The sequence below is a fragment of the Calliopsis andreniformis genome, chromosome 6 (assembly GCF_051401765.1).
Source record: "Calliopsis andreniformis isolate RMS-2024a chromosome 6, iyCalAndr_principal, whole genome shotgun sequence".
NCBI classification, from domain to species: Eukaryota; Metazoa; Arthropoda; class Insecta; order Hymenoptera; family Andrenidae; genus Calliopsis; species Calliopsis andreniformis.
The window spans coordinates 9,957,083-9,984,387 of NC_135067.1; the positions used below are offsets into that span (position 1 = coordinate 9,957,083).

General features: G+C 39.2%; 1 protein-coding gene across 3 annotated transcripts in view; it reads left to right on the plus strand.

Moving 5' to 3' along the window:
• Positions 1-13,571: 13,571 nt before the first annotated feature.
• The window catches only part of Heph (polypyrimidine tract-binding protein 1 heph), a 278,567-nt gene continuing 264,833 nt past the window's right edge, over positions 13,572-27,305 (plus strand). For all 3 annotated transcript variants that reach the window (XM_076379927.1, XM_076379928.1, XM_076379929.1), the window contains exon 1: positions 13,572-13,675. In XM_076379927.1, coding sequence (XP_076236042.1) covers positions 13,595-13,675 — 81 coding nt within the window. In that variant the 5' untranslated portion in view covers positions 13,572-13,594. The remainder of the gene's footprint in view (positions 13,676-27,305) is intronic.

Here is a 27,305-nt window from a genome sequence, read left to right on the forward strand (position 1 = left end):
GTAAACACAGAGGGGTGTACCAGGGTTGCTTCGATATTAAACAGGAACGATACGGAGAAGAAGGTGGAGAGACAGCGAGAAAGGTGGCCTCTAGCAGAGGGTAGACGGGGGCTGCGTCGTGACAGCGGAGGCTTCCCTTAGAGGTGTTGCCCGCTTCCTTATCGAAATTCTTAATTAGAAAATTTTAATTATGTTTTGAGGCACTGCGGAGGGGTGCCAGCGGGCAACATCTGAACGCGTGCAGCGCGAAAAGGCGTGGATGGGGGTCGTGGGGGCGATAAAAAGGAGCGCAAGCTAGGCAACGACGCGAGAAGAGTGAAAGAGAAACGGCGGGAGTTTGTGGAAGGTGCGAACTCCCCTGTGCCAGGGTGATAGTGAATTTTCGCGAGATGCAGAAGCCCCGTGGGGTGTCGAGGGGGTTCGAAATGCCGAAGGTAATTAAGCTTGCGCCTCATAAAGATCCTTCAACAGCGTTGTCCTTCTGAGCCGATATTAAATTTCACCTGTGGCCCGAGCCCGCGTATCCGATGGAATTGTTGGGATTTTCCGAGAGTACCCAGCTGCTGTTAAATTGAAGGCTTCCATTACGCGGGCAGCTGACACGATTGTTCGACATCTTCATTTAATTATTGCGGAACTGGGAAGCATTTCTTGGAAAATTTTTAGTCTACAGGGAATTTACTGAGATGGACTTTTGGTCAGGTGTGATGAGTAGTGATCTTTGGGCATTTATGAGAAATTTCAGGGTGTAAAAAAGAACAGAATTCATATAATATTAAGAAAATATTGAAATTATTAAAGATTAACACATTTTATAATATTTGAAAGGTAAACCAAGTTTTCAATTAGCTTCCCTTTTTTTCAATGTTGTGTAACGAAATAGGAATTTGTATAAACTCTCTGCCTATCTCACTGACAACTTCTGAGCAGCCAACAGTACGTATGAAAATATGAGTTGACATAAATTTCTGTAAACTAGTAATGAAAAGTATGATTAGCATCTAATTCATGCTATTATACACATGTACAGGCAATATCAGTAAAACGATTTTCCTGACTACTACTTCCTTCAGTTCATGACAGCATGTAATAAAGTTACATTCTCATTAACGATAGAGAAACAAATAACCTTCTATAATAATAGTATTTGTCCTAAATTATTTAAGAAAGTCTCAATTATTTCGAAAGCATTTTAACAAAGTTTCACCCAAAATCTGAGGACGCCCAAAAGGTTGAATGTCCAATAATAATTCAAGATGGCTGTTCAAAGGGGCGCGCGAAGTCTTCGTAATTCCATCGGTGCCGCCAGACGAACTCCATTAACTGTTTAACGAACCGCAATTTATTACATTATAAACTCGCGCCGTCTTTCTTTCCCCGCCACAAGCAGCACGTTCGACGCCTCCAGTAAGATATATTTTCCCCGGTGTCGCCTAACGATTCATAGAACGCGAGGAATTTGAAGGGTCTTCCGTGGAAGAGAACCTCTTACCCCTTCTGTGCGCCACTGTGCTCTCGGTGTCTCATAGTCCTTCGTGAAATTCTTCTTTCAATTTTAGCGAAAATCTGAACAGCAATATATTTCATCCCTTGAAGGGCTTTCGTCGTCTTAGCTTCGCCGCCCTAAGATATTAAATGGTAGAGATATCACTGATCGATGAACTTCGACAGCTCGTTACCTTTGTCCTAACTATAATTTCAGCTTCCATTAATTTACTGATAATATTTCTAATTGATTCTTAGAGGCTCAATATACTTCTAAACTTATCGTCCTTTTACTACGCCATGTAGGTTGCTCTTTCAATCAAGCAACACAAAATTATGCATTAAGATTGCAATTCGATCAATTATTTACATTAACGAGGTGATAGACGGCGCATCCTCACACGCTTGCCTCGTCACGCATTTATTCGATTCGGGGGCAGAGACAATGGCGGCTGATTCGCGATCGGTGCTCGTCCCATTTCGAAGGCTGCTCGAACGTCATAACGCGACACGTGCCATGGCTGCAATCGCATTTGCAATCTGTCAGAATCCAATTCTGCAGCTACATACTGTTGCCAACACCGTGGAACCTGTTGCCCTTCGAATGTAACGAGACTTCTGGGACGATCGTGGAATAACCTTGTTCTGTCTTCAGACAACACGCGTCTGATCGAGGTTAACGTCGATTACATCAAATAAGGGAGCAAGGAAATGGGAATTATGGATTCTAAGGCTATCGTGCCTAGTATGTTTATTCTAGGATATTATATTACTGTAGAATAGGTCTGGGGAATTTTTATTTTAGTATATTATGTTACTGTATAATAGGTTTGGTTTTCATTTTTTCAATTTCATGGTCGACAGATTTTGCTTATTCATGATTTTTCATTTGATTACTTTTATGAAAGTCTCTCTTGAAAAATTTTGCTTTTGATTTTCAGTTGGATTTTTGATGAGAATTTCTATTTGTGTAGATGAACAAATACAGAATTTTGTGATATGAATTCACAGAATGAAAACTAATATGATAAATATATATAATATTTTTGGGAAAAACTAATTTGATTAAAAGTTCTATCGGTCAACGAATATTCTTCTACAAATGTTTAAAAAGTTTGTTAAATTTTTGACGTTGAATATCATGTTTCATACCTAAAAGTATGTGCCAGCGTTATATCTCTATGATCGCAAAAATGGTACTAATTAATTTATAAAATTGGTGTTGAACGAGAAAGAACAAGGAACTTTCCCTTAAAGTAGGTTAATATATGACTGCGATTAAACTTGCCCTTTTTACCTAACAGGGAAACTTCATTGTCTTCTGCACTGGGAAAAAGGCTAAGTACTTATGGGGAAGGCTTTCAACAACGTCTTTGAACGTCGTTAAATATTTGATGGGCTGTATTCAAAGCTTTTAGCAATATTCCTTCAGCGTTTAATGGAAGGGGGCAGAAATAATTCCAGAATTCTCTCGGGTGAACTAGATAAGCGTGCTAAATGAAACATTAGAATTGAATTTCTTATCAGAAGAATTGTTAAATCTCTTATCACTATTTGCTAGTGTTTAATATTTATGCGACTGAAGGCAACCTGTGATTATCACTATTTCCTTCGATAACGTTTTTTATCGTTTACATGTTAGAACGAAATATGCAAATTCTTCAACACTGTTTTCAAACTAGTATAAGTACACAAGCACATGCTCTTGAAAATTCGTAAACTAATTATTTATACATTCAGTAGACACTTATCTTAACAGATCGACAGTTAAAATTTATTCCTAGCTAGAGTTGCAAATTATAATAAATTTCCATAATCTTTCAAAGTGATCACACGACGAATTACATTTTCGACCAAAAACAGAAGGGACTTTCGGTTTTGCTCTCCACAGTAAATTCACAGAATAGATGTAACATATTCAGCAATCCTGAATATTGAATCATATCAAAACCACTATAAAACAAAATCTGCGTCGAACGGAAGTCGTAAGCTCGTCCCACACCATCAACAATCCCAGCATCCAATTAATAAACCAGTACTCCTAACATACTTAACAGAGGGTCTGGTGCTAGCCAGCGTCAAGGTTGTGCTTCTGCTGGGCATATTCATACCGAAATTAACGACCCGTGCCTAACTTCGCTTCCTACCTTCCATCCGATGGAAGGAGGAGCCGCTGGTAGCAGGCGCCCAGAGGATTCTCCCTGTCCCATAGCCACGAATCCTTTGCCTCCTTATACCCCAACACCGAAGGCTATCCAGGATGGGAAGCTCTTACTAAGTAAGTTTATATTTATGAAACCAACACATGTTGGTCCATGAACCGATCTCCACTCTCAGAATCTTATGTCCTCTCGATTAAGAGCTGGATTTTGAGTGGATCAAGACGAAGTGAATGGTCCACAGAACTTGGATATGATGTTTGATGAGAATTTGTGGGGAAAAAGTCTGATTTATCAAACGTAGGTAAGTTTTTATTTAATGAAAGGTTGAATGCTTGGGAAGTTAGTTGGTTTAAGTGTCACAGTATTGCTTTTTTGGTTTTACTAGTTGGGATAGGCTCTATTAGTGTCAGTATTCTGCTGTATCTGTATGTCTGAGCAAATGGAAATCAGGTTGATGTAGGTAGTTAAAAAAGAGTTGAAGTAGTAGTGAACGACCTCTTTTATTGGGAATGGTTCTCGAGCAGTGATGCTAGGTCTCACTATTGGAAAGAAAGATATTGGACCTATAACTTCAATTTCCCTTGTCATTTCTCTCTCAACTTCTGCAAATATGCCAGAAGCTCTCCTTAGGACTATGTAAATGATATTACAATGAGTTACATGTACTCCTAATATTCTTCCTTTGTGCGACAGTAGAACCTAAGCTACCTTACCTCTATAAAGCAATCAAGTATGGGGTAACAGACACCTCAATAAAGTCTAATATTTGAGCTCCCTTATTTTAATCACTCCGTTTATCTGATAGAAACACACACTGCTTCATTATAAAGACCTCTTCAGTATAAGCCCCATCGTTTCGAACGAGTTTTTCTTAGGAACCTAAAGACACTGGTCCTCTTCCTTCCACCTTCCATGTGACCATCACCTATACATATAATTACATTTCGAGAAACTTAAAACCAGTGTTCTTTAACGAACTTATGATTTTCATTCATTGCACAGCTCGGAGGTACAATAATCACGACTACCGTACTAGGATTCCTTCGAAGTTCTCTCTGAGGCGAAAATAGCTTCCATTAGAATGAGAAAAGTACTCGCAGACCATTCGCGTTTTATTGCTAAAAGGATTCTTAGCTTCGAGGATGAGCAAAGACAATTAAGGAGTCAGTACTAAGAAAGCTTTAAGCTCAACGAGATGGTTAATTTGTTCGACCAGGTGGTTACTGTAACCGTCTTCCTCCTAGGCCTAGGCGAATCGTTCCACGTCTACGTGAGTTCATTTCGTTTCTCTTCTTCCTGCACCCTTCTCAATAATTAGGTACCTAAGGTAATACAGTTAATTATTCTCTAATAGCACTCGTTCCTAGGTCAATGGTATTCTAATACAGACTCCTTCAACGCTGCCCATTTCTATTGATTCACCCTATCCTCAAAACCCCCGAAGATAGCTGATTACCCTGATCATAGAGATAAGTCGAGAACGTTGCGCAGAGTGATAATCTAGCAACAGGTATGCAAAGCTCAGCGTGGCGACCTGGAATCGTTGATTCACGCAGTGGCGACAGGAAAAATTGGACAGCAGTGAGTGGTGAGAGAAACAGAGGCGCGTGCACGGTTGGCCGAGCGTATCGGCTAAAAATGTAAATTGTCCCAGGAACAACGTGCAACCCCGTTCATTTCAGTTCAGTCGGCCGCTTTACGTCCAACGGCTGTGAAGTCATTGAAAACACGCGTCATCTCCGATAACGATGCCCGTCGGGTCTTCCAGTGTAGCATGTTATCAATCGTCTCGGTCCCTTGCCTTCGTGACTCCTGATGCGAGTCAATGATGCACTGGATGTTATTCTATTGGAGCCTTGCAAAGGATTTCAGTATTATTTTTAGTTGTTGCTTCTGCTGATGATTGACGATGTGATAAGACCATGTAGAATGAAGTCATTAAGGATGAAGCATTCTAAAGTACTGTGCAGAGCTTAGGGCTTAGGACCTGGCAACCAAGATGGTACAGGATTCGCCTGTTCTTATTTTGTGTCTTTCTGTGCCTGAGTAAGTCGGTATATTATTTTAGAATCAATCAGACACGCATAGTTCAATCTTCCTTCCAAGTGCCAACTCCTGAGTTCTGCATAGTGATTTAAAGTTTGTTTAGGTCTTATAATGGCAGTTGAATAACATACAAGATGGTATTGAAAATAGAGCGGTTTGAGTTTGATTTAATTTTTAAACCAAATTTAAATGAACATTTTTTACCATTTAAATTCAAATTTTTTAAATTTAAATTCAAATTTTTAAATGCTAGGAAAAGAGTTGAAGCGTTTCCATACAATATGAACAGAGATAGTAACCTAGTTTGTCTACATATATAAACTTATGACTAGTATATACTTATTAGAGTTATTTTCTAATAATCACTATGGAGTGACAATCTACTTCAAATTCGTTTTATAGTTTGCGAAGAAAGTAATTTTCGGATGTGTAGATGCTCACGTCTGTTAATAGTTAACGCAGACCACCAGTTAATAGTTAACGGAGACTTCGTGCTAAAGTTTGTCTACATCACAGTAACTAGAGATGAAGTACGTTAGATCTGAACTATACCAAACTCTGAAGTGTAATAATAAACTAAATTAGTTAGGAATAAAATAAGCTAGACCTGTACAAAGCTAACTTTTAGGCCTACTTGGAATATGATAATCTCGAATAAAGTACCTCAGATTTCTATAAAATTAAAACCTAGAGATTCCCTAATATAAATTAGCGATGGACCAGGAGAAACTAGATTTAATTCAGATCTGCCTCCTAGACAAAACTCTATCAGATGAGCCACTGTCTATGCTTCAAACTATCTTCGAGAAGCAGAATCCCACCAACTACTTAACTCAAGGCGTTTGATTCAACCCATTTGCGCTTTGTCGTCACTTTTCCCGCTGTTTTTCTCTGTATCGTCCAGTCCCCGTGTTTTCCTTTGAGCGCAGAGTTAATCACTGGCGAATTAGCCATGGTTGGGTACGGAATTAATCAAACGCGGACAGTTGTGGAGCGTGAGGAACGGAGACCGAGGTCGTTGATAGCGTAAAAGAAACGCGACAGTAAACAGTAGAAAGAAAACGAAATCTAGGATAAACGGAGAGAGGATATTTTAGAGGTGGGTGCATCATGGATATTTTATCCGACGGTATTAACGTGAAATAACGCGTGCAATTATCGCGTGAGCCACCCACTAGGAACGCACTGCTTTTAGAAACATTAGAGCACACTCGTAGAGAAAGGGCTGTCCCACGGCGATTTTAGCGAAATTTAGTATGTTGACAGGCATTCGTGTTGCACCTCCCTACTTTAGCTAAATAAAAATCATGCTTTTAAAAATTTCACTAAAGTAACACGGGAAACGTGAATAATGTAGGAAATACTGGATACTGTAGGTGAGGTTAGTATTTAAAAAATTTAGAGAATATTTTAGGAACTCTTCTCCCATCTTGTGATGTAAGTAGTTAAGATTTGACTGGATGAATATTGATTTCACGTTGCTTAAACTGTTCCCACTTAGAGTATTCTTAGAATCTCTTGATCCAAACCTAAAATAGTCAAGACTATTGAAGAACTAGCAGAAGTATGACGCTTAATTTGCATTCTTTAAAAAGTATCAAAAGAATTCTAGAGTATAGGTAACTATTATCACTAGAGTTTAATAGATTTACTACAAATAATGTCTCACAACTGGCATCTACAGAAATTTACAGAACTTGAAAGCTGATTATTTATTATTTTATTTTTTTTTATTTTGCAATATTATTCAGTATTTTCAAAAAATAAAGCTGTCAAAAAAAATCCACTCGAATCCACCTTAATCCATGGCTGGCACCATAGCTTCTGGTTGTCCAATCACAGCTAATTACAAAATCGTGGGAAGGTGCTCGGCTGATGATGACAGGATCTCCCTGAATCCTACAGGATAAACCGTCATGATCTCGAATGGGGAGCGATTTCCTTGTCGATATCAAAATGAGAAACGTTAGGACACGTTAACGAGTCCAGGCTGTCGTCTCTGTGTGCTGGCTTTCGATCGATAGCGCGTCCGTGCAGCTAATTGGCAATCAGTGTACCAGTATTAGAAATATTGACAGTGACGCGTGAATGATGGTGTGCCGTGGACATTCACTATGATTTTCTAGTAAAGATAAAGGCTAATGGCCGATGACTAGTGAGACAGCAAACATAATTATCCTTTTGTTTCTTAGAATTTTTAGCAGTTTCCCTGAGCTGTCTAATTGGAGGCTTAATAACTGGTTAGGACGTAGCGATCGTATTGAAGTTCCCGATACCATTATTCCCCACATTTGAAGTTAGGAATCTCACTGATAAGGATTGGAGGTTGCTTTGGATATCCAGTTACTCCTAATTTTAGTTATTCGTATCAAGGAACACATCAATCGTGTCTCACCTATTTCTACAAGCAGTCTAAGTATATCTGGAGTCAGGGAACGCTGCTTCATTTCCTGAGAAGATATTAAATTATTTAAGAAGATTAAGCTAGTCTTCGAGATTCTTTGTCTCCGTATCAATTAATCTATGTTTAATGGATATGAATTGCTCATGAATCTTTTCATACAGCTTCTCCATTGTACAGTCAAGTGTTCACATATAGCATAAGGCCAGGACTAAACAAACGATTCTAACACCTGGTTATTCCGAGATCCTCGACGTACATAAAACGAAGAGTACTCTAAGAAAAGAAGAAGAATTGGATAGCCAAAAAGTTGGCAAAGACAACATGAATCAGACACTCAAGAAATCCAAAAGAACGCCAAGCTTTTTTCCTAAAACTACTTCAAAGTAAACCAGCAAAGTGGCGCGAAAAGGAGCATCGACCCAGCGACGAGCTTCCAACTTGTCTCGAACTTTTCTTTGCGTTAAACAACAAGAGAAAGCAGTAGCGTAGACGAAAGTAGTAGACGACAAGATAGGAAGAAGTAGATAGTTCGACGGAGCCCAGAAACAGCGTGGAAACACGGCATTCACGGAAATAGAGATTTCGCGGACGGTCTTACGTTGGATTTCTCGCTTAAGCCGCCTTGGATCGAGCTGTTACAACGTCTCCCCCCGTCGTCCCCTCCAGAACAACCCTCTCCTCGCTCTCAACCCCTTCGTCGTCTCCTCTAACTCTCAGATCGACGACGGCCACGTGACACCAATCTAAGTTTCAGACTCATCCTTCAACCTCCTTTCCTTCGTTCGCGCCGAGCTACGTTTTCCAGAATTCGTGATTCCTATTCTTAAAGGATTCATTTTAATTAATTGCTTAGGAATTCGTCCTAAAAAATTCATACGTGAGTTGAAGAACTGTGCAAGTCCAAAAACCATGTTTCATGATGTTTCATCCTAAGGTATAGTTAATACACAAAGATTCTATGTCTACTTCTACTCACTCCACCAGAAGTGGTAATAGAATGTTTATGCATTAAGCCATCGATATTTGAACCCTGGAGCCAGAGTGTATTAAGTCCTCTTGTTTTCTGTGTGACTTAATGCACTTTGGCTATGGGGTTCAGATATTACTTTGAGATTATTTAAAAATAGATAATTTCGAATTTGTACTCTATCTCTGCTGAGTAAAAAGTCTGTCTTCATATTTTATTCTTCCTCACTCTATACAACTACACGATTATAAACTCAGATTTAATTTAGCTAATAACCAGTACCCTAAATAAGATTCAGTAAAGCTTCCTGCAACAGTCTAGCACTCTACTAAAATTGTTAACACCGCATTCAGCGTGGATGACATACCACTTTTATAAAGCCACTTCTCGCCACTTTCCTCAGCAGTGTCATAAACCCGAGCCACTTTAAACGACACGAAGCTTCTACAACCTCGACTCCTCCAGATCAGTCGCTTGTTGCAACAATTTTCGAAAATTCATCGCCAGTCCCCAGCAGTGCATCGTAAGTCCCTGGATCTCCACGTCCATCGTACAAGAGCCAGAGTATGAAAATCGAAACGCGTCTGGCTCTCAACTTCCACCCAGCCGTGCCACTTTTTCCACCCCGCCATCTTCTTCCCTCCTTTTTCCCTTTCCTTCTTTTTTTTTTTTAGGGCCGGATATTTTATTCAGCGATGCTCTGCCAGCTCGTCTCTCGCGGTGTTTGATGCGTTTGCATTGCATAAAACCCGAGGCTTGCATAAAACACGGCCTGGCGTTCCTCGGCTCGGAAAGACGGTCAGGAACGGACATAGGAGGGGCTCTCGCCTGGTGGACAGCGCGGAAAGTGATTCGCGAAAAAAATTCATCAGCTGGGAGGATTAAGCGTGACACGTCCCGGCGTTGGACGTTTCGCGACGCTTCTGCGCGTTGTTCCCATCCCAGCTGTGTGTCCTTTGCTGCATAAGGAATGATAGGACACTGCATTCCCGTTTGCCTGCATAATTAGCGCCCAGTTCTTTGAGGCGAACTAACACTCGAGCTTAGCTTTGACGCATTTTGGCGAATACTGAAGGGAGTAATATCGCTGGGAACTGTGACTACGGGGATTCTGTTCTCTGAAGTTCTTTTCAGAGGCTGAGCGCTTGGAGAACGGTGTCTCTCGTAAGTGGTCTGTCACTCGGTAGTTCAGTGTCAGAAGGTTTATAAGGCAGTTAGTAGGTGGACCTTGTGACGTAGGTTGAATATGCGTAGGAAGTGTAATAAAATTTCAAGAGTAATGCATTTAGAAATTTTGGTTTGAAAATTGAAGAGACGTAAGGCCTTCACTTTCTAGATGTAACTTGAATGATATTGATACTTAGGGAGCAATATTGTACAGTCTGAGAGAGCTTTTTCAAAAGCTTGGCCTCGCATCTGTTCACCTTTTAAAATAAAAATTTTATGTTCTTTAGTCTCGATATTTCATTGTCACATCTACTGCAAGAAAGAAGGAGATTTCTGGTCAAGTAGGGTCTGAAAATTTTTTGTTTCTCCACTCTGATGCGCTCCGTGAAATCTTGCTGGATTAAGCTCTTAATTGGCCGAGCCATGGAGTAATTGAAGAGCACTTAGAGCGGCTCAGCGCTTCGCGCTACGTGATCGCCAATTCGAACACCGAAAATCGTTAAGTTTCATTCCTCGTAGACGCGTCGAGTGGGGTATATCTTCTGGCAATGGGGCTGACTCGCGGCCGCGTTCGCGTTCAGCTGGCTCCACACGCACGGTTTTCATGTAAATCAGTGGCTTACGGGCTTGATTGTTTGCCGTGCAGCTAATTAAAGTGTACTTAGACCGGTTTAATTTGCATCGTTGCTTGTGAATCGTAACAGAGGCACTGCAAACACTGGTGACGTACATTTTGTGAAAACTGGGCTGAAGAATGTGTGGATTTACTGTGTCTGTGTTACCTATGTCACTGTTTCTAATTTGTTGACTAGAGTTAACTTGTTATTGCAGGGTGCGCGTGCGTTGCATGTTGGCACGTCATTTTGAACTGAAAATGGCCGTATTTAGAATGGTTTCGTTGCTTGTTTGTATTCAAATAAGTGCAGTTTTAGTTTGCTGTGATCACTATTAATCATTTATAAAAGTGGAAGCTACTTTTGATACACTGTCAGCTTCTACTCTTTTATTTTAATACGTGTATTCAAATGTACACCTTTGACGTGTCAGTCTTACAGCATAATATTAACCCTGGAATGGCACCTGGGGTCTTTCACGGCTCTAGCAAAATACTAATTTCTATTACTGCAAACGTAAATGTTCTTTAATTTCTGTTTTAATATTTCGATTCTCTGGTCTTAGACTTAAACTATACGCTTAAAAATATTTCAGTGAATTTTTCGCAGAATTTTTTACATATTCAAAAGGTGTGAAAATCAAGCTAAACTTGAAAGACACAGTGTATCGTGTGGCAGTTTGAAAAAAAAGTTCCAGAGTGTAACAAATGTGACCTTTCTGATTCCAAGTAACCAATATACTTTAAATGTCTTCGTACTAGGGCAAATGTCCCTAATACTGGAAATCAGCTATTCAATAAATGAAACACAGCAAAGTTCCCAAACTGCAAAACGAAAAAGAGGATTCCCTGCTATCACTTTTGCACTTAGGCCATATTGTTACATTTCATTATTTAAAGATCTAGCTAATGTCCAGTAGTAGGTGGCATCCAATATTAGATGCACTTACCCTATTAGAAGAAATGATCTAGTTATCAGGTCTCAGCTGTCTCGATCAATTTCAGGTCTATTGACCTCAGCCTTAACGATCGCTTCAACTGCGTCTAGCATTCGATCGGTCCCATCCCGATTCACGTTAATCTTAATGGATTAATTTCTTAATTGGTCGTCGAGTGTAATTGAAACGCGGCTAGAGGGGTGTCGATGAAACTCCAGAACTGTGGAGCCCTGGCCTGGATCTAGACGAGTTCGGAACAATGTTTGCGCAAAGCGTGTCGCTCGGTCCCGAGAAAAGTTCATAGGATACTTGGAGCCGCAGTTCCGCAGCCTTTGTTACACTTTCTGCATTCCACATGGATTTAAGATAAGGGGAACACGGCGCCAAGTTCGCTGATTGCTGGGCTCCCACCTGGGCTTGGATTTCGCGAGATGCTGGAATATATTGCAGATGTGTGAGTTCTTTTTTAAAACTGAATTGGATTCCTACCAGAAGAGAAGAATTAGCTGTAAAGGGACACGAATTTTGAAGGTGAAGGTGAAGCTTGTCTTCTAGGTAGGCGAAGTCAGTGGAACTGTTTTATGTCTTATCGATAGATTGAATTAGCATGGGTGTTGAACATTGGCTATGCTACATTATTATTGATAGGTAGTGGGAAAAGTAGTTATGAAACAATAGTGAGGGTCCAAACGCGGAAGTGAACATCTACCATTTGGTACCTACTTTGAGACATATTTTTTAAGAATATAATTCATCTGAGAATTCATACTATCAATTGTTGTACAACAAAACCACATAAGTCATATATTTCTACTTTTTTCTAATTTCTTATACAAATTTCATTTATTGTACTATACGACAGGTCTTTAAGTAGAAAATGAATGTGATCAATAAATAAGGTCTGAGAATTGGAGACAAAGGTAGTTACTATCTTAGAGATACGTGTTTTCATACTGTTTGACTGGGCTACAAGCTCGTTGTTATGTCTCTACAAGTCACTATGCGTAATTTGTGGGTATAGCTGGCTGGAGGCACAACTATGTAGTAAAAGCAGCGAAGTGGTCTTTAAGTGTTGTATATGCTTCATGCTGCACTAGACACTGGCCAGTGTTCCTCAACCAGAAACTGCTTCCTCAAGTGTTTCACTAATACTGCACAACTACCTGTTGTAGCACGCTGTATACTCTCTTAAATGTTAGCTAACTATCAAATTTAGGTAAACAATACTTATACAGAAATTTTGTGATTTTAAGTGGAGAGGTCAGAAAAGAGATGTTAAATATTTTATGACCCTATTATTCATAGTATTTCAACGTTGATTACGTATGTACGTATTTTATAATTACTAAGTTATACAATGAATTTCACGTAAGTTTCAAAAAGAAATTTACCTTCAGAATTTAATGTAAGAATATTTACTGAAGTTTCAATTTGTATCGTGAAACTTGCACGTATGATACACTGTTGGAAGTCTCTTTTCGACTCGTTTCGAAGCTCAGATGTATTTTAAATCGAGTGTTGGATCTAGATCCCAAATCCACCTGTGCAATATGTATGTATATCTGACACCTTAAGAAAGACTTCGAACATATCGGCCACCATTTTTCCGTCCTCTATTGAATTCCTATATTTCTCTAAAGTTGCACGGGCGTAAGTTACCCCAGCAGCCACATTTCCCCCCGTGCCACGAACCTTGCTGCAATGCCTAACGTCTTTCTACTTTCTTGTGTTTCAGGTAGGTCTAGTAAGCAAAAATAAATTGATTTGTGTTCTGTGCACGAAGGGAAAGTACGTGCGAAGATTCTAGACAGTATGATGATGGCAAACCTACCCCCCGTTATGCTGCCACCCCTAACCGACTATGGAATGCTGACTCCTACCCTCGGAATAAAGGTGAGTCGCGATGATCAAGTATCAATTGGCGCAGATCTCGATCCAAATTTTTTTGACGCATTCATGTGAAACGATTCGAGTCTTTCATCCGATACATGACGAAGTACAGGTAGAATATAAAGAAAGTACAATTTAGTCGGTGCTTGGGGTAAGTGAACCAACGTCGTACCCTTTTTCAAACTCTTTGCTCTTTTGAATATTGTATAGCACAGTGTAACGAATGAGACACTTTGTTCTTAAATATGTAGCTGCTTGCTTCTGTCACAGTGAAAATACTGATGTGACGTATAATCTGTAGTTTTCTATTTTTCATACGTTTTTATTGTTTGTTTTATTTCGATACGGAAGGCATGCTTTTTGTCCGTTTATCTTGATAACTGCTTGGTCGTGACTTGAATGTTCACTTCGGATTCGGTGTTTTTGTCGGTGTTTCTTTTAGAATAGAATTATTAAATCATTTTTAGTGTTTATATAAGATACAAAATTCGGATAATTAATATTCTTGTGAAATAAGAGATTACTGAATCGTATAGTAAATAGGACTAAACTAATATATTTTATAGAGATTCGTATATAGAGTGTAACAAAAGGATGAGATAAATGAAAGGACCTGATTATCCAATTACTTTGATGTATTCTGTACATATACCTATGTTTGAAAAACTTTCAGTGATCAGCATCGAAAGTGTCTATATATTAATTCTAAACGATATTCATAATTAATATTGTTCACTAATAACTCAGTCACTATTTTTAATTTTAACAAATTCTTTAAATAAGAGAACTATTTAGAAATATTTATCAAATCCATCGAATTATGCTTCCATAATTTTTTATCTGCCTGCATTATGTTACTAAAACAGAATTACTTCATAAAATAATGAAATAATTACATGGCATTAGTTTATTTTTTAAAATCGACTGAAATTTCCAGTTTTTAGCTAGTTTGGCTCCTAAAATTCAGGAATATTTGAGGAAATCTCTTTACCACTTTCTGAAATCAGTATTGCAGATCAACCAGTAAATTAGACGAACCCACTGCTAATACATTATCAGACACGCGTTTCACAGGCATCTCGCAACTATTTCCCGAGGAATTTTAATTAATATCTCGTGGTTTGTAGAGAGGCGGCCGAAAGGGGCGCGAACAGGCGTCAGACGGTTACAAAGCCCTCGGATAAAGGCGATACCCGAAGGGTTGCCGAGGGTAGTTTTTTATTGGCGTCGAAATGCTCTAGCTTCTTTTTAAGGGATAAGTGGAGGAAGGGACAAAGGGATGACAGAAGGAAATGTTGAGGTTAATGACATGACGACAGAAAGTTCGGCAAATCGTTACTGTTACATGCTCTTATGTACATAATAGTAAACAATGTGCAGAAAACTGAAAAAGAGAAACAAATAATCACGAGGATGTTCTCCGACTTTTTAATCCTTTGATAAATTTTTTAATGAGCTCAACAGTTTAAATTGCAAAAAAAAGGGTCTTTAAGTGTAATCGATATAAAGTGGGAAAGGAAAAATGTTTCTCAGTTCAGCATAAATTAATACTACTTTATTGGTAACTCTCGTAACCGATAATTCTCAGTGGATAAACGCAGGTGTAATTAACTCTTTCGACAGGCACTCTGCATTTTTCTGTAAATTGCGAACATTAATTTTCTCGAGTTTCTCCAGCTGTCCAGTATTGATATAGTATAAGTAAAGTCGAGGATGTCGAGGGAAAATAAATTGGTAAAAATTTGAAGCACGGTTCTACTTTTAAATGTAGTTAAGTGTAAATAGAATGTTAACATTTTTTATTGAGATGTGAATTTTTAGAATTATGATACAAGAATTCTTTTTTAAATTCCAATTCTATTTGCTGTTTGTGTGATTATGAAAATAGTGTAAGTCCAAAATATAAAGAAAGTTGTTTCATGAATTGAATCGTATGTTAATGAGCCAAATCACAAAAAATGAATACACAAATTTTAGAAAAAACTTTGGACTTATGACACTTTGTAATCACCGATACACTTCACGTACGTAGTCTTATTTTGTATAGGAAAAGGCAGTTTCATTCCATTTTAGTCTGGATATTACATCCAGTTAATTGAATCACTTAATTAATATTGTATTTCACCCATTAATCGCAGGCCGACGGGAGGCTGGTAATTTTAATGAAACTTGGGATACCGAGTGTCTAAGGCGGTGATAGTGTATTAAATATTTGACCCTAACGAGCATTATTTATGAGCATTCGAAGTTATACGCCTTGGAGAAATCTGGCGCGGAGTGGATTTGCATAAATCGCTTTCGGTTCGCTAATTTAAGTTAGCTCGGTCTCTGATAAATTGGTTCCGGTCTTCCCACAGGAAAATCAATTTTGTAATATTTATTTAACAGTGAAATATCCTTTACTAAAATCGGAGAAACTTGAAAATAAAACTAAGTAGGGTTTAATGTAAATTGAAAAGAAATCATTAAATTCATGGAACATAATTATCATACATTAAAGTCTGGAAGATATGTTTCTTCCTTTATTAAAAGTGGTTTTGACATCAGTGACACTTTAGAATTTTTCTTTTCTTTTATAATTATGAATGAAGTTTCTTTACTGTAAAATGATACTTTCAAAGTTTCTTTTCTTCGTTTTTACATTTTACACAAAACACAATTTACTGTATTGGTATGTTAAGTCTAACATTGACAGATATTACATTTGAACTTTTCCAAACTTAAAGAAACTTAAAGAAAAAGCTAAAAATTCAAGATTGTATCGCCCATTTCCACCCCTTTGTAATGACACAAATTACTAAACACTCTGTAAGGTAAACTGTAAGGTAGAGGCAAAGAACTTAGTAGCTACATATCTAAAGTAGTTGACTTGATACTGTACTTATTTATTTATATATTTATTTATTGCATAACATAACGAGATATCTAAACTTATTATGTGATCAGTTTGACAAAATTCAAGTTATACTATCTTATTATACAGAGTGTCCCAGTTTTCTTCCGCCATACTTTACCAGCATATTCTACAAGTAAAAATAAAAAGCACCTGGTGACAGTGACTAACCATATTTTTCTTATTTTTATTTGTAGAATATGTTGGTAAAAGTTTCGCAGAAAAAACTAGGACACCCTGTATATTTATTAAACTAATCGACTACTGGGTACTGATCAAGTACCTAACCAAGTACCTAACCCAGTATTCAATTAAAAGCCTCCAGCATCGCGAACCCACTTCTCCACCCTCTTTCCACGCAAGCAGTCTCCCTGTCAGAAGGAGGCAGGAAGCCTGTCGCACAACCATGACACTCGCGATTCATAGGCGAGCAACGTTCACTGGAAATCGGCCTTAACTCTCACGGCCCCATGGATGGGCCTTCGAGGCGTACAGTGTAGATCGCGAAAATCGGTGGAAACGCTCGAACCTGGTTTAATAAAGGCGGTCCTCGATGGCTCGAACACGGAAATTTCGAAATTCACCAGGCCTTGTTTCCCAGCGAAATGGAAATTAATTCCCTCCGCTGTGCGCTAATGAATTTCGAATTTCATACGCGCGTAAACGAGGACACGTGTGCGTGCGTGACGAACGAACCGGGACCACTCAACGGCTGCAGATAATATGAATTATTCGCGGGAATCCTAGGGGAGGCGGTGGTTCATTGACGCTGCTAACGGGGTGTGACTAATTTCGTGCTTGCTGGACAAAGGGCCACGGTCTGGGATAAGCGAATCGAGACGACCACTGCTTTTTCTTGGTTTTATTTCTGGTTAGTATATGAAGTGGCGTGGGTAGAGGTAGTCTGTAGACAGCAGTTTCAGGGTGCAGAAGTATACTGAAGCCGAGATGCGTCAGCAAAGAGTAACAACATTTTCGAGTGTCTATTAAATAACATTCAAGCAATACATTCGAGGGGAAATCTAGAAAAATATTGAAATAAACAGTCAGATTTTCCTGAACCAACTAAGTCTACGTTTGCCTTTTTGCTTCTGTTGTGTGCTTTTGTGTTTTATTTTTTATTAAGATGTGTAACCCTCTACAGGGTTATTAGAAAATACTTATACATATGTACATAATAATATTCGAAATATCGAACTGTCTCGAAAGATTGTGAAAAGAATAGAAAGGATGCCCCGAAAATTCGGTCCATCTGAATTCCAGTCGGAGGGTCGATCGAAAAGGGAAGTGACCAACGCTGGGCAGAACCGGAAGCCCCGAGGACTCGTCGCGCGTTTCGTGTAATATCGTCGATTGTTCCGACGTGTTTCGACGACAATAACCCGGCTGAGACGACAATAACGTGCTCTCCGGGGCAAAGGAACCCTCGATAGAGCGTGGAGGACAGTGTGTCCGGTCCTAATTCCTCTGTTTGCGTATGCAAACGACGAGACGAGGTCGTCGACGGCTTGTATGCCACAAACAAACCTGCGACGACCACTGACCGAGCATTGGGTTTGCTTTTGAAAATCGAATAGGGGTTTAGATTGGAAAAAACAAAGAACTTTTTCTCTGGTTTTAATTGAGACTTAAGGCTATTCTCCACTTAACAGCACAACATGTGAACAGCGCCAGACTAGCGTCAACATATTCAGGTTATTATATGCGTAGGAATTTTTAGATGCATAAAAAGGTGAATGCGTTGACGTTAGTCTGATGCTGTTCGTGTGTTATGCTGTTAAGTGGGTGATAATGTTTAATGGTTGAATATTTAACTACGAAAAATGCATTGATAGAGTGTTGGTAATGGAATGAATCTTTTATGTGGATTGTTAATGTAGGAAATTTTATGTAAAATAGTGAGGTTGGATGTTGAGTCTCAGTAGGACGAAATTACTCGCGAGATGTTCGAATCTATCACTCACTGATAAGTTTGATGTGTATTTGGAAGTGTTTTTGAGGTTTAAAGATTGTTCTGAGGGGTTAAGAAAATTATTTCATGGGACAGAAATATCTGCGAGATGTTTGAACCCATCATTATGAGTAATAAATTTAGTGTAGAGTTATAAATTTACGTATATGGATTAGTCTTTCTTTTTTTTAGAAAACCAATTCACAGTTTATTAAATTCACAATGACTTGATGAAAAGTTAACTTTGTTTCGGAAATTGATTTTGCTCTGTAAAAATGTAACTTCAGAATAGAATTGTTTTACGAGCTCAAATTGCTAGTCCAAAAAAAAGTAATTTCACGTATATTTGAGGTCTATATGTATTTTGCCAATATTTAGTTACAGGAAATTGGGAGTAGGTAACTTTTTTCAGAAATGAAGTCTATGTTCTATAAATGTTATTCCTTTTCTATCTATTTCGTAATAAAAGATGCAGAAATACATCGCGAGTTAATTAACTTTTGCGGTACAATGTACCAAAGAATGCCAAATTTAATCTATTCGGTAATGAAACTTCACACAAAAAGTTCCATTCTGTGCTTCAATCTAGTTTCCCTTTTTTATACAGAATCATTTTTTCCATAGTTCTACCATTCATTGCAAGTAGAACACTGTACATAACTTTCCCCAGTTTTTTCTTTTGTACATACTTTTTATTTTTAATATCCATTACAACGATCACTTTATAAAACTCTAAAAACTGTACAAATTATTCTAAATCTTAGAAAATTAAAGAATAAGTTCATTAAATACATTTTATACGTCTGCATCGTAGAGAAAAGTAGAGGTGCTATTTTTTGCCAAAACGACTCATAACGACTGTTCTTTAGGTTTCCATTCTAAAAGTGAAGTTCCTCGATCGTCCTATATTAATAATAGAATGATAAAAGATCTCTGAACAAATCGTAACCACATAATACCCTAAAATAAACTAGTCAAAATTATTTTATCTGTAAATTTATCTTAGAAACCACGAAGAACCCTTCAGTTAATCTAATTTCGTTTCCATTTAGATCTTTCTTACATTATAATAATGACACCAACATATTAAACAGTTCATTCCTCCAGAGCATTCGATTCGTTTGAAAGTTAAAGTTGTTCGTAACTATGTTGGTCAATCAATACAATCCTCAACGTGGATTGACGAGTCTTCCTCGTCCCAGAAAACTGGCTCTGGGCACAGAATAACGAGTCCTGCTCAAGGCATTTACAGTGGAGTTGTAGCGAAAGTGGTAAAACCCAACGTCTATTGAGACAAGGCGTATGTATTTTGACTCCACCTGCACATTTGTTTTTCCAGCGAGACGACCAATGCTTCTCAAGTATGACAATGCCTCCTACGTCGACAATAGTCCTCAAATATGCCAATACTATCCCAGATCGATTACATAGTGGCGGTCTCGAAGGAGGGTCCAGCTTTTTCTCGAATTGGAAATTACACGCAGCATGACACTGCTCTTCAATAAACTGCTCTCACGTTGAGGAGTTAAGTAACACCATTTGCTCCCAGAGGAAAAAGGTTGAAAAGGAAGGGGTGAAATTCTTGAACTGAAAGAGACGTGTCGAAACGCTGTTGAAAATTCCCGAACGCGCGCGGAAGTCGCTGGTTGTCTTTGGCCGCGGATTACGCGTTTTCCCGCGGTAAATCCCCTATGGCGGAAAACCGACGGCGGATATCGCCGCGACAAGGCTGATTTGAATTTTTCTCGGGCGCCCTGACGCCCCTGGCTCTTCCTGGAACACGTCCCATTGAATATTCCATAAATAAATCGGCGTTTAATAGAAAATCGCGGCCCACCTCATCGCTCACTGTCACGCCGTTCTCCACCGCCTAGTATCTCAATAATATTCTGTTTATAAAGTTTGAATGGGTCTCTTATTACTCGGCAAGCGTCCCTTATGACGAGCTTCCCCTACTTCTTTCTCTGCCCCTTCTTTTCTAACAAGCACGATTAAATATAATTTTCCTAATGCAATCAGGAACTTTAATTATGAAATTAAAATGTGCTTATGGATCAAATATTGAAGCATTTTCTGTACAGTGTGTAGATGTTAGATACAATAATAATACTTAAAATGTAGAAGAGTGTGTGTATGGAGTGACTCTGTGTGAGGACGAAAATTGAGCTAATAACGGGATGCAAATTTCTCTCCGCGCAGGGAAATTTAATAGTTTTTTTTTCTTTTTTGGCTAACTACAAAATCGAAGTACGTGGGTGAAGTATTTTTAAAATATTGCAACTTTCCTTTGATGTATAACATTACAGCTCGTGAGTTAATTTGTAATAGTATAGAATATTAGCAATGAGAATCACGAAAACTTCTACTCTACTTCTAGAATTCTACTTGTACATAACAAAAAATTAAAAATATAACGTACTGAGAACCAGTTTAGAGAAAAAGTTTGTAGCTGAATCTGTTTTAGCAATTAGTAAAAATATAGCAATTAAAGGTTTTTTGTCGAATATTTTATTTGATGCACAAGAAGCTTTGATATGATGTATCTTCGTGGAAAACGTACAACATTTTCCTCTCATTGTGAATGTTTTTGTAATTGATACAGCAGGATTTTTATTTTGTGTTTATAGCTGTCGACAGGATTATTCATTTTCTGAAGCGTTATTTGAAAATCGAGGGACATTAGTATCATGTTTTACAACTTCGCTTATCACTCCGATCCATATAAAAAGGGCTTAACAAATAAATTCGCAAAATCTCGCTTGTAGCAGAGTTTCATCGAAATTTCGACCAATGATCCGTTGAATTACTTCGTCTGACATTTCTCGTTCTCCTATTAACGATGTTTAAAAAAATGTGATACTACAACATAAATAAGTAGACTATTGTAACGTATTACATCAGTGTGTAACCATTCAAAAGTGTGTCCATTTATTTCTTATAAATTTCTTATAATGTACAGAGATAAATTGTAATGTATCGTTTTATCCAGATAATTATTTGCTTGAATAGAGCCTCCCTGACAAAGCCACAAATCCATCATATTCGATCAACCCTCATTTTATCTCCAATAATATCTAACATTCAGTCAGTCGACGAGCTACCACAGCTCGTTTATCTTTCTATACAGAACATTTTCTTTGCCAGGTGGAAAGCTCATCGATATACTCCACTCGATTTTAAAGTATTTTAAAACTCAGTCTCCGAGAACGTCTAACTTCAGTATACATATTTTTTTAGAAATCATTTTTTCCAGGGGATCATGAAAACTTTAGTTAATAATTAGCATCAGAGTTTCTCAAGTAATTTTCTTCTCTTTCTCGATCCTCTATAGAGAAGTAGAGCGGTGTAGACTCCACCTATGAAGCAACGTTACATATTTTAATTGGCCAGAATTTTTCCAATTTTTCGTAAACCAAAAGAAAGATGATTTTCAAATTTTCTACTCTTTCTTTCAAGACTTTTTAATATGAAATTTTTAAATTGGATATATAGAATGTTCCACTTAAAGTTTCGCACGCAATTATCTCTCAAACTGTAGCTCGTTTTAAAGAATATTTCAAATAAAACTTGCTCTATTTCGAGTGGAGGGAAAAGAGGTATCTCATGATGGTCACCAATCTTCTGTCGGTGGTCGTGCTTACGAGACTTTAAGAGATCGCTAAGATTTCGTACGAAACTTCAAGCGGGACACCCAGTATTCCACGCGATTTTCTTTCATTCCTGCAAAATTTCCTTGAAACTCGCAACTGTTAACGAGAGGCCATTTACCAAAATCCAAACGCGAACGCAGGCTGCGTTTGAGCTAATCCCGCGGAAAGAAATCAAGGTGATTCGAGGCAGCAGTTCACCTGGTACCCAGGCATTAACAGACATTCAAGCCCGTGATCATTAAGCGAACGAGAGTATTCTCTGTGCCCCACTGATCGGGGGAACGAAGTGGCCCGGTAAACGGCATAAAATTATCGAACGTTCAAACTCTAACGGCGCAAAAACGTGGCTCCTCCGTCGAGGAAATGGTCGGGCGATCAAATATCTCTGCCTCCCTGAAAACACCGCCTCCGCTGGCTCGGCCATTAGGCCGATTCCCCATTGCCTGGGCCGTTAAAAAAGAACATGCCCCCGTATAAAACATCAGAAAGCGCATTCGAAACGATAGCGAAGCCATAGGCGCAGTTTCGAGCCCTCGAACTTGCCTCCCCTGTGCCACCCTCGCCACGTTATCGTTATACACCCCGTGGACCGCGGGCCGATTTTTCCTCGGATGGCCTTTTTTTTTTCCAGCCGTTCCATGGGAGCACACTGGCTTCCGCTATTTTATTAGGCCAGTTACATAGCCGAGCCGAAACAATAACCATTGTTAAAGTTTCGCGGCACTTGCAGCAACACGGCCGACCCAGGGCGAGGGTGGGGCCAGGGGGGGGGGGGCCAGGTCGAGGCTGTTTGCACGCCGAAGCTTTCCGCTTTGTTCAGCGGAGGCGGCGGATTTCAAGCGGGCAGCTCTCCGCGCCTGGAGCCACTGCAACCACCGCGATCGCCCATTACACCAGCGCCAGCCTCGGGCCCTCTTCTCTCTCTTCAACCCCTTTCACGCGCAGAGGCTCGCTCACAATGCCGCTCGCCTGGTTCGTTTTAAATGCGCCGCGGTTCTTTTAATTACATTGCTGACCGGAAGACCGATTTACGGTGTACAAGGGGAACGGGATGTTCCAGGGACTCTGACGATGGTCATGGTTGAGTCTTCTACTGGCTTGGACCCTGGAGATGCGTTTAGGCTCTGCTCGCGTCTGGACGCTGATGAAAAAGCGCGACTGGTTCGGTTCTGGTGAGAAGTTAATGGTGGAGGCAGGAAGATTTCTTTTGTTGGGGATGGTGAGGAACGAGGCAGCTTGGGGCGAGAAAACTAGTTTGAGTAATGGGATCGGTGGCTTAAGGGAGTTGTTAGTTGTTGGAGGGGCATTGTGAACTGATTGAACTGCAGGGATTATTGGTGGTTGCGGAGGACTTGTTGAGAAGCGAAATTTGTGGGATTGTGTATCGGGACATTATTTGATCTTGAGATATTAGAGGTATGAATTGGTAGGAGGATTAGTGGTTGTGGGGGAAGGTTTGTGAAATGGTGAAGCTGGAAGTGTTTTAGTTATTGTATTTTTGGAGAAATCAGTAATCTTTTGAAGTTAGATAACATAGAAACATTTCCATATCACTTATCTCTTCAATAGTAACCACAAGATATATCTCACGCCATAATCAAGATGCAGTGGTAACCAAACTGATTTCATCTCGGCTCAACCTTGCAGAAATTCCTGAAGATATAGTAAATTCATTTACTACAGCGGTGTAGGTACTTGAGCCAGCGCGAAATGATATTAGACAATATTCGGTTCAGACTTTCCAGTTACTTCATTCACACAGCTCATGGAACGCGAGTAGGGAGGCAGCTAGCTTTGACAAAGAGCTGATTTCAGATAACCGTGGCTGGGACGCACTTGCTGGAAATCGAGAGCGCGTTTGTCTGGAAGTTACCATGCATTTTGCAAGATCTTCGAACCTGTATTCAGCGCGCGTTCACTGCGGCAACGCGTGCACGTTTCAATGGAACAAACGTTTCAGTACAAAGAGATCGTTGTAGTTTTGTGGTCTCCTAGACACGGAGACGTTTCGATGCAAAAAGGGGTTCGTTCACCTTCTACACGAAGCTGTATGTAGAAATAATTGCAAATCTCACTGTAGAAATAAGGTAAATATTCTAAGAGCTGACCACGTCTCGGTAACTGAAGACTAATATCAAATTTATCTAGTTTTAAGCCTAAATTCTAATGTATCTAACAAAAAGAAATTATATATTGAGCTACTGGAGCGCAATTGAGACATCAGGACATGCATAAAAATATACTTAAAGACGTTACCCATTTACTAGGACAGTTGACATCGTGAGGGTCCAGGTATTTGGATATTTGCCTTACTTTAGAATTTTTTCCTGTAAAGAGAATTATGAGTGATAGCTAACCAGGCACTAGTTGTCAATTTCATTATGCGAGAACGTGGCAGGGATCAGTGACAGTTAATAATGATGGGTGATAGGTCGTTAAGCCAACAGCGTTACTCAGTAAACAGTCCAAGTTAATCTGTGATCGTGGGCAGCTTCCAGTGGCTTGTGGATGATTGTTGCTGGCGATCAGTAACGATAACTGATGGCTTACTGTGCTCAATAACGACTGTTAGCGTTCAATAGTGATCAGCAGAGGCTGATAGGAACGAATGCTGAATAACAGCAATGGGTAGCGATAAGTAGCGATCGCTGACAATCGATAGCGGCCAGTAGTGGTAGATAATGTTCATTGAAGGACTGTGAATAGCTAGTGAAGACTACCGATGAGAATCATAAGGTTTTTGACAACGCAACAGCACTGCTCCAATTAGCAGCGACTAATCAACGCTAGCCAAGAATTAACTAATAAGGACAAACAGCCAAGTATCGTAGGAATCAGTGGCAATTTCTGTTCAGCATTACAGCACGAGTCACACCTTATTTTAACGTACTAACAATTGTTCAGAGAACAGTCCACAAATGTCCATTTAGACTCCCAGCATGTACAGCGATATCAAACATGACTTTAATCAAAACTAGAGCCCTAGAGCTCGCCCCGAGTTCCCGCAGCAGCTCGCTTCCATTTTCCTTCGAATTTTTGAAGCTGTTTGCCTACAGTCGCCGATCCGATTTCTGTAGGGTCTCCCGCGAATCCGTTTTCCCTGTACCACTGATGTCTCGTAAGGTCTGATTTACCTTTTCCATGGAATTAACTCCGGTGGCTCGTGCCTCGAACTCTCCTACCCACACCTGCAACGATGTTCCACCACCGACGACGACCTTGTCTGTAATTAAACTAATGGAAACCCAGCCAGTGCTTTTATGCGATTCGAGGGCGAGGCACGATATATACTGAGCGTACGTAGGGTGAGGGATGGTGTAGAGGGTGGCAGGGCAAACATTGGGACGCAATCCATTCAAATTCGCAACGTGACGAACAGCCGACGAAAACTGCGAAACTTTCTCTCGGCGTGGAACCTAAAAACTGATAAAATTCTATTTCGTCCTCTTAGTTTTCTCGGTCCACGAGCACCGTGAGGCTTGACAAAACGATTAGCCTGTGGTTGAACTATGTACTAGGAGCAGCCAGTGCCACTTTATAGACGCACAGGGCGATTTATCTGATAAAGAGGAAATGGAGAGGAAAAATTGTGGAGCAGTGGTTGGATAGTCTTTTTATCGTACATGCAGTTTAAAGGCTGTTGTATAGGCTAAACATATTACGATAAATGTTCAGGTAATTAATTCTTAACTTCGGCGATCGAGCTTGCTTCTTTGAAAAGAGAATAAAGGAATAAATCTTTGAATTCATGAAAGAACAATTTTTTGAAGTCCCTACAGCATTCATTATTCGCGCTGAAAATTTGAACCTGTCGATTATAAAGTTCTCAAAGATAATAAGCGGATTTCTGAATATCTAAATTGAAATTTTTTCACGAGGAACGAGGAGAGGTAGGAGCATAATGAAGATTCAGTTGCTTGAAGGTGATTAATGGCTCCGTGGAAGCGTTTAAGGTACAATTAATTAATGTGTTAAATAAGTTGCTCGACTTAAATAGTTCTTCAGATCCATTGCAGTTAATAGCAGTGTTTCCTCGATAACTCTCGAGAATTGTTTGTATAAATATTTAAGGAAACGATCACACGTGGTTCAGGGCATCGAGAGCGTGAATGAAAAATTAATGTCCAGATCGATGAATGTTTTCATCGAGGGTGCCTGGTGAGAGCATCGTAGTTCGATGAAGAAACGGTCGATCACTAACGGAGCGCGAAAAGGGTGGCTCCTTGCTGAACCCAAAAGTTGAGGAGCGTATATACTGGGTGTCACGATCCCATCACTGGCTGGATTCTTTACTTTGACGTCTTTAATGACGCGTTCCTTCTTGAATAGCGATCCTTCTTCCTCTGATCCGTCAATCTGTGAGTAAGTCTGGTTAATTCGAAAGTTTTTATCGGGCGCTTTAGAATAATGAGGCGTTGTGGAAACGATCTCAGTATTGAGAAAGGATTCGTTAATTGTGCGAGTTAAGATGGAGCAGGCACTTTTTTAATTATATTTTGTAATTTTGATTCTGTGACTTAGGGTTGTCTTTACCTAAAACATGAAAATAATTAATACTTGTAAGGTTTTAGGGTGGCAAACAGGTTGTCGATTTACTCTTCAGAAGTCTCATAAGAAGGTGTAGAGAAACTGTGAGTAAAATAGAATAATGTGTAAATGTTGAATGAGGTACATCTGAAGAACTAAATATTAGAGAAAAAAATTAGATAGCATTGAGCTGCTGAAATAAAAATATATTAGGTGGCCACTTGCTTTAGCTGTGACTGTAGCGAACGATATTACCTTCAATATTCAATACCTTAACTGAACGATTAATCACATTAACTCTGTACGCCAGAATTCTTTATGTGTAATTCCTTTCTGTCCTATGAAGCAATGAAAGAATATTAAAACCGGTTGCCTTTTTAACACATATTCCTTTTAACTGACAGATTGTCAATTATAATTACAAAGAACTAAAAGATTCATTTAATTAACTCGGAGGGGAATTAATTAACAAGCACGTTATACAATATTGTAGAATGGAAAATAATAGCGTTTATTGATCCTCTTATTAACAAATTTCACAATATTTGAATCTCTATGGGGATGAATATTGCAAAATATATAAAATCATATTGAATACGACAGCAACATTTC